Here is a 7,854-nt window from a genome sequence, read left to right as displayed (position 1 = left end):
GCCACGCTCTTGATATTCGACTCAGGTCACTCTCTGTTTTTCTTTTCCCCTCCAATTTATAGAGAGGTTGATTTTGAGATTTTGCATTTGTAGTGATTTTACTATTGGATTGAATCTTAAAATGAATTTCATTGAAACAAAAACGAAACCTCTGTCAGTGGGGTGATGGATTCATGGCTGAATAAATCATGATTTTCTTGATTGAGACAAAAAAAAATGTTGGGCAATTTTAGAATTCTTGAAAGTAGCTAAAATTTACATATTTATTCTGCAAACACCTTTGCGCTTTTCTGATTGACATCTTCTGAGCATATGATTTCAGCAAGGGAGTTCATGATGGATGCTATCAGAGCAGACAAGAAATTTTATATTAAATGAAATATCAGTTAGAGATATTACACTGTAGAGACATGAATTATGTGAAGCGTTTCTTGACGCCATGGTTCTTAAATCAGTGCTTGTCATCTTTAGTAGACTTATCGTGATGCTGACCGGTAGATTTCAACCAGGTACAAGCCAGACATAATCAAAGGGGATATGGACTCAATTCGGACAGAAGTACTGGACTTCTATACCAACTTGGTAGTTGTTTCTTGGTCCCACTTATATCACTGTATTACCAGTAGGATGTTTTCCTTTTATTCGTCCAAAGTATCCTCTATCCATGCCCTTCCATTTGCCAACTTATCATTTTGGAGTTGGGCACTTATCATTGAAGCCCCTTTTGAATCTTTTCAATTGTTTTCTGGGTCATGCTTTTACATGGATTTTTTTCTTCTGAGTGTGATCAGTCAAACCTCGCTCAGATACTCGAGCTTGCTTCAAAAATGCAGGGGACCAAGGTAGTTGATGAATCTCACGATCAGGATACCACAGATCTACACAAGTGTGTAGCCTACATTCGAGACTTTGCTCCAAACTTGGATAGATCAAATGTAAGATAAACATATTCACATCCAAAGGCTCCTTTTTTAAAGTGCATCTACCTGATCTCATGCATTTATCATCTACCTAGACACTTTCGTAAAGAATTTTGATTGATTTATTTTGAGTCCCTGCAGTTTGGTGAGTGTTGTGTTTGCCTTCAAAGCATTCTAGTGTGGAAATTTAAGGACAGTATATGTTTGAGTCACTAAGTTTTTAGTGCAGCTAAACTTTTGCTCCTTTTAAAACCAGCACTATAGTTTTGACATTTTATGACTCCAGTCAATTTGTACTCATTTGCCTGCTTAAATATGTACCCCATAAAGATTATTTTGTTGCTTTTAGAAGCTCAAAGTACAAAAATTTTAACTTTTGGGAGTTGAAAATAAATTACCAGAATCATGATGTCCATATTCTTCATGACAATCCTGGTTAGTTTTTGCTCAGGAGCTTGCCAGTGAAAAAAATAAACTGCACTGGGTGTTAGGAGTCCATCATTGTGACTGTTTCCCTGCTCATTGGCAATATGACAAGTTTTTTTGCTTTTGTTGTAATTTGCAGCTCTGCATTCTTGTAGCTGGAGCACTTGGTGGGCGATTTGACCATGAGGCTGGAAACATTAATGTGCTATATCATTTCTCAACCACGCGAATAATCCTTTTATCGGATGACTGCCTAATCTACTTACTTCCAAGGACTCACCGTCATGAGATTCATATTCAATCTTCTGTTGAGGGTCCGCATTGCGGACTCATTCCCATAGGGATGACATCTGTGGACACTAAAACAACGGGGCTTCAATGGGATCTCAGTAAGTAATTCGATTTGAAATTATTCTGGGGAGTGCTTTCATTTGCTCAGCTAATAAGCAGAAACATAAAGGTCTCCAATCTCTAGTCTTGTGTTCTCTGGTCAAAATTTTCATTACATTACACATCACCATTAATATTGTCATTTGACATATGGAGGGGTAGCCTCTAGATAGTTTTGGGCACTTGACACCCAGCTTTTCTTCTCTGGGGTACAGAATGATGTGTTAGACAACCAGGGGAGAAATGCCAGGGATTTGCAATGATTCACTTCTTCTCTAACTTCCTTTCCTCATTGAATAAACTCTTACAGATGGTTAATGTCTGATGGATTTCTTTCATCCTCTTTCTCGGCTATTATGAAATTTGCCATAGGAGTCTGATGGACTGAATTTCATATTTTCTGTTTTCCAGCTAACACGGAAATGAGGTTTGGTGATCTGGTAAGCACATCAAACTTAGTCCAAGGTGAAAAAATAACAGTGCAGTCCAGTTCTGATCTTCTTTGGACGATATCCATCAAGAAGGTGTGATTGCAAGCCCTCTTCAATTAAAGAACTATAAAGTGAGTTGTAGGTAATTCTCTTTGTTCATATCAAATTACTATTGAGAGGGAATGTTATATTTTAGGCAGTATTAGCTTTCTTTTCCGCTGTTACTTGGAAATCCTGCCTCAAGCCCTATTAGGCTTCTCCTATTGTTGAACTTTTCCTTGAGTTGTTTGCATCATAATGATGGCAAGGAGGTAGTAATTGTAAGACATTTGCTGATGTGAGGTTTTCATTGATCTCCTCCTCACTCCATCCAGTGGTGACTAGATGTACATTCACAAGGTATTTTAAATATTAATTCCACATGTTATCTCATATTATCACCAATTTTTATGTAATCAACTTCAGATTGTATCAGGAGTCACATTATCAACCCGCATACAGCACAGCAGTTATATCAAGCTGAATGTAAAATCACTGGACACACAATGCCAGGATTTGTTAGGCTGTAGATGTTTCCTTTGGCACACCCTACAAGAATAGTACTAAGATGGGTGACCTCCTAAGAAGTCCTCGTGCTGCACCCTTTCTTTTTGCCAGTTTCCAACGCGACCCCGCCCAACCCCTCTCCTCCTATCTCTTTCCACTTTTTTTTGGTCTCCTGCTCCCCTATCTTTCCTTTCCTCTCTTTCCTTTCCACTTTTTTTTGGTCTCCTGCTCCCCTATCTTTCCTTTCCTCTCATTCCCTTTCCCTCATGACATCCCCGGCCGGTTAGGAGGAGTGTGGTGTTTTGCCTAATAGGAGCAAGTTAAAGGGCAGAAGAGTAAATGGTCCATGGCTCTGGGGCAAGGACTACAAGATCTGAAGATTCGACAGTCGGCATAGCGATTCTATAGCTACTAGAAGGAAAACAAACTCCGAAAGCTCTTGTAAAAATCTGGGCGCAATCTAACGGTCGGATCTCAAGTTATGGCTCTTTTGAGCTGTTGTTCCTACCCGGCATGAATTGGCTCGCTCTAGGGTCCTATCGCGCTTCCCCAAGCCGACGCCCCTCTGCAACAGTGCTCAAACCATCGAAGAACCTCCCATTACCTGACAATTCTCCTCGCGGGTGCCTATGAAGCTCTTAAAGGAATTGCACGTGCATGAGTTAACAATTGCGATCATACCAACACTAATATATTAATATACTGAATTTCATCAAACTCTGAAGTTAAATATACTTTGACAAAAGTAATACTAGGATAAATGATCTCTTAAAAAGTTCTTATGTTATACCCCCTCTTCTTAAACATACTTTGGCAAAAGTAATACTAGGATAAATGATCTCTTAAGAAGTCCTCATGTTGTACCCCCTCTTCTTCCATCTTTCTTTTTGGGTCTCCTACTCCCCTATCTTTCCTTTCCTCTTCTTTCCTTTCCTGCACAGCGTCCCTTGCCGGCTGGGAGGAGTGCGGTGTTTTGCGCGATAGAAGATTGTTAGAAACTACAGCAGTTATAAGCGTCTTAAATTTACTGCCCTATAATTTACGTCATGCAATTTGACAAGTGACCTGTTGAGGGAATAGCTGCAAACAGAACCATGTAAGTGGATTCTTGCGTGAAACGTTGCGCTTTCTTTTTGTGCTGCCCAGAGTCAGGAAAGGGAATATTGAGAAGACCAGAATCTTCTTCACCGGAAATGTTACTCACCAGAAATGTTATACTACCGTGGTGTGCAACGCAAAGATGATTTATTCATTGTCAGAACCAGTATTTACATGCTAGAACGAAGTGGGGGAAACGAATCCAAAGAAGAAGAAAAATGCAAATTCGGCCAAATTACCAGCCAATAAATATAGTCAGATTCCTGAATGCCGTCAATAATTAAAACCTATTCTACGGTCAGGACCTGCAATGAAATTTCCACAAAATACAGGTCCTAAATCTAGGCGACTTAAGAATAAATTAAACAAGAAATGCCTATACATGAAACATACATTCTCTACATGAAATAGCTGAGCGATTTCTTCTTTCTCGATCCACCTTCTCCATATAGATCATTCCATTGGAGGAGCTCGTTCATATTTGTAGACTCTGATGACACACTTGCACAAACCTGCAATTATTAGAGTATTCACATGACTAATTCATAAATAAATTGAAATTAGAAGACTAAATGACAATGCTAAGGTGGTTGTTTATGTTAGCAGGGATGGCATTTCTTTCTTCAATAAAATCCTAAATGCACCCACACGAGGCAACAATCTCTGATACAAACTACAAAAGCCAAGGAAAGAACAAAATCAATCAATCTCTCAAGGTGAATCCACATGAGAATAATATACGTTTCCAAGAGAGGCTGCGCCTGGACACAAACACCTCATTAATCCCTGTGGTTTTAAGATGATTCTATTGAGCGTCTTCACAAGGGCAAAATGCCATGAACTAACTGCTAAATGTAGAACATGACCAACCAATAATAGATAGCATCTATTGGTTTTCTAGCCTCTATGGCAAAATGCATCTGTGGGTTTTCACATGGGTCTTCTATTCTGACGTTTATAAACTAGAGGGCTCTCATATCTGACTGTTCTCTTTCTGTAACAGCATCGCCATTTCCAAGTCAATTATTATCTTATCCTCCCTATTACAGCTCTTCTTTTTCATCATTTTCTCCAACATAAAAAGGAATAATCAAAGATTAAATTTTAACAGATGGCTGGGTGGGGAACTTGAAAAACAAAATGCTGCTCCAGGATGGAAAGGTCGTTTGATGATTAGTGTTGACCAGCTCAGATTCCCAGACCAAACAGCTAAAGGAAGATATTTGGGCCAATAGGTGAATTAACAAACAAACTTGAAACAAGTATGCTAATCAGTCAACTCCCCAACCAATTAATGAAAATGTTCAGAATCATCATACCTGTTCATGTGCATATCTAAAATCCTCCATCTTAAGAGGACGGATGTCAGAACTGCTGTACAATGTGGGCAATGGACTATTCTCAGCCAATGCCAAAGTTATTTCCTGAAATTTGTGCCCCTCAAAAGTCAATTGCACAGCCAACAAGTGTACAAAATGATGTACAAAAATCGAATCACCACATGTATAGCATTTAAAAAAGCAAGCAAGATAGCAATTTAGAAATTTCCCATGCCACGTTTCCGCCCCAAATTTGTTTAAAAACATCAACACAGCCAAATAAAAATGATAAACATGTTTCCATTCAGTACATTGGAATTTACAAGTCAACAAGCAAGTATATTTGGACTTCTAAGAAAAACCATGATTCATTTAACTAAAATGTTTACTGGCAGTGTGACAAGTGCTCACATTACATGCCCAACTGTGCTGATGTTATTAGATGCCATATTTGCAGCAGCTATCTAAAAGTTTCAAGAATGTATACACTAACATAAACCACATGGCAGTCATATCCAGCAGCCCTCTCAGACAATTCCAAGAATGTAGTCTCCTAGGCTAACAACTTAACAGGAATATATATGAATGTGCTTAAGAGCAATACTTGCATCAGAACGCTGTGGACTAAAATGACTTCCAGGCATGAAATGATTCAGACATAAACCAAGTCCAAGGAGCCCTTAGCACAAGCACTGAGAAAGAAGGCTACCTTGGGGTACTTATCAGCAGTGCTTGTATTGTAACATTGCAGACTAAGATGATTTCTAGGCATGAAATGTATCATGGAATAAATATTCAATGCGGGGTTTCAATTATATATGCACACACACAACATTGCAATTAAAGAACTAATGTGGCTTTCAGTTACATAAGTTCTAGAATAGAGAACATCAGAAAAATTCAAATTAAACAAATAGCAATGTCAAGCAAACCTTCTTTTCCTTTTTTAAAATTTCTCGTATAGGACAATGTGCAGCAGTAACACAAAGATTCTGAAACGAATGGGGGGAAAAAAGATTAGACAGAAGTAATGAGAGAAAAATCAGATGCTAGCTAAATAGTGTGAAAGAACCTTTATATCGCTCCCAGAATAGCCATCAGTCATATTTGCAACTGCTTCTAAATCAACATCAGGTGCCAAATCTTCTTTGGCCAAGATAACCCTCAGGATTTTTTCTCTATTCGGTGCATCTGGCAAGTTAACCATTAATCTGCAAACCAGTTGCAGAAGAAAGTCAATGATGTTGCTATTTTGCCATTTTAAAGAGAAGGGTAAGATAAACATAAGATAGAGCACCTCCGGGGAAGTCTCCTAATAACAGCCTCATCAAGGTCAAAAGGTCTATTTGTGGCAGCAAGTACCAAGACTCGTTCTTTATCTTTTGTACGCAGGCCATCCCAATTCACCATGAACTCATTCTTCATCTTACGCATAGCCTCATGCTCCCCTGGATTTTCACGTCTTCCCAACATGCTATCCACCTGAAAGAACACATAAGCCAAGTGACTGAACAATCATTTCATACAGACTCAAATGCAATTGATATTGTTGTTCTTATTATCATTATGACAATGATGGTATAGAATATAGCCTCTATGTATTTCATTAATTGCTTTTCGATGTGGTTTCACACTTATTTCCTTAAATATCAAGAAAGACATGTTTGAGAAGCTGGGGATTTTGAAAGACTATTAAATGAGAGAGAGAAAAAATGGTGGGCAACAAGCTGATGAAGGCAAAAATCACAGGCCTTGCAAATAAAAAGTCATCTTATCATTTTTATACTGTTCATATATGATGTAGATTCAAATTTTAATTCTCATCATTCCAAAATAATTATTATGTTCCAGTTGTATGACCAGCAAATGCTTTGCATTATCAAATAGAAATTCTACAAGACTTGTAGGAATTTTAGCTTTTAACACTGCTGAAAAGAAATACAAAAAAAATGGAACCTCCAAACAGAGACTATAATAAGGAAAAAAATGTGCCCGGACTATCACATTTGCACTTGGCTATTGGCTGTAGCTTTGTCAGGGGGTCCGGGTTTGAAAATCAGATATCAGAATGAGTGACAAGAAGATATATTGCACAAACCTCATCAACAAAAACAACACTAGGAGCGATTTTACTAGCTAAAGAGAACACTGCCTTGACATACTTTTCACCTTCTCCAAACCACTGCAATAAATATTGATGTTAACATTTCAATAAACAATAGCCTTGCTCAAGTGAAAGCTCACAGAACATTCACAACATATATGTACTCATATGTACCTTCGAAGTAATGCTCGACATAGATATATTTATAAAGTTTGCACCAGCCTCAGTTGCTACAGCCTTTGCCAGCATTGTTTTCCCAGTACCAGGAGGCCCAAACAGCAATATTCCCTTACAAGGCTGTACAGGGAATAACATCTTGTAAACATGAAAATATAAATACTTATAGGAGTGTAAAAAAAAAAAAGCCAATTTATTTTGCAATTAACCTTAGTCAGCTGTCCTTTGCAAAACAATTCAGGTCTTTGCAGAGGGAGCATAACCAGTTCCTTCAAGGTATCCTTCACATTTTCTAAGGCTCCAATGTCATCAAAGGAAACTCCAATGTCACTAGGAGGCATGACATCTGCTAGAAGTTTCTTCTCAAATTCATTCTCAGTGACCACATCCTGAAAGATGATCTTTTTGGTTAATATCATGATTGGGAGGGGGGGGGGGGGCGA

At 38.3% G+C, this 7,854-nt stretch overlaps 2 protein-coding genes and 1 long non-coding RNA gene across 5 annotated transcripts in view; 1 reads left to right on the top strand and 2 right to left on the bottom strand.

The window, feature by feature from the left end:
• The window catches only part of LOC105113538 (thiamine pyrophosphokinase 1-like), a 2,970-nt gene extending 366 nt beyond the window's left edge, over positions 1–2,604 (top strand). Inside the window, exons 1-5 of one of the 2 annotated variants that reach the window (XM_011009741.1) lie at positions 9–25; positions 510–582; positions 834–935; positions 1,486–1,735; positions 2,148–2,604. In XM_011009741.1, the coding sequence (XP_011008043.1) occupies positions 538–582; positions 834–935; positions 1,486–1,735; positions 2,148–2,266 (516 nt within the window). In that variant the 5' untranslated portion in view covers positions 9–25; positions 510–537 and the 3' untranslated portion in view covers positions 2,267–2,604. Of the gene's footprint in view, positions 1–8; positions 26–498; positions 583–833; positions 936–1,485; positions 1,736–2,147 lie in introns of those variants that run through there. The other variant, XM_011009742.1, reaches the window with a different exon arrangement.
• On the bottom strand, positions 2,202–2,759 carry LOC105113539 (uncharacterized). Its single transcript, XR_839984.1, has 2 exons — positions 2,387–2,759; positions 2,202–2,291 (listed from the first exon to the last, which is right to left on the bottom strand). It is a non-coding gene; the product is annotated as an uncharacterized LOC105113539 (long non-coding RNA).
• A 1,256-nt stretch (positions 2,760–4,015) lies between these two features.
• Positions 4,016–7,854, bottom strand: part of LOC105113541 (uncharacterized) — a 12,602-nt gene continuing 8,763 nt past the window's right edge. For both annotated transcript variants that reach the window (XM_011009743.1, XM_011009744.1), the window contains exons 20-27: positions 7,621–7,800; positions 7,409–7,531; positions 7,229–7,312; positions 6,428–6,612; positions 6,203–6,341; positions 6,063–6,122; positions 5,131–5,235; positions 4,016–4,323 (exon numbers count right to left, since the gene is read on the bottom strand). In XM_011009743.1, coding sequence (XP_011008045.1) covers positions 4,210–4,323; positions 5,131–5,235; positions 6,063–6,122; positions 6,203–6,341; positions 6,428–6,612; positions 7,229–7,312; positions 7,409–7,531; positions 7,621–7,800 — 990 coding nt within the window. In that variant the 3' untranslated portion in view covers positions 4,016–4,209. The remainder of the gene's footprint in view (positions 4,324–5,130; positions 5,236–6,062; positions 6,123–6,202; positions 6,342–6,427; positions 6,613–7,228; positions 7,313–7,408; positions 7,532–7,620; positions 7,801–7,854) is intronic.

Source organism: Populus euphratica, unplaced genomic scaffold (assembly GCF_000495115.2).
Source record: "Populus euphratica unplaced genomic scaffold, PopEup_1.0 scaffold423.1, whole genome shotgun sequence".
In the NCBI taxonomy this organism is placed as follows: domain Eukaryota; kingdom Viridiplantae; phylum Streptophyta; class Magnoliopsida; order Malpighiales; family Salicaceae; genus Populus; species Populus euphratica.
Note: the sequence above shows the minus strand (reverse complement) of the source record. Positions and strands in the feature narration are given on the sequence as shown.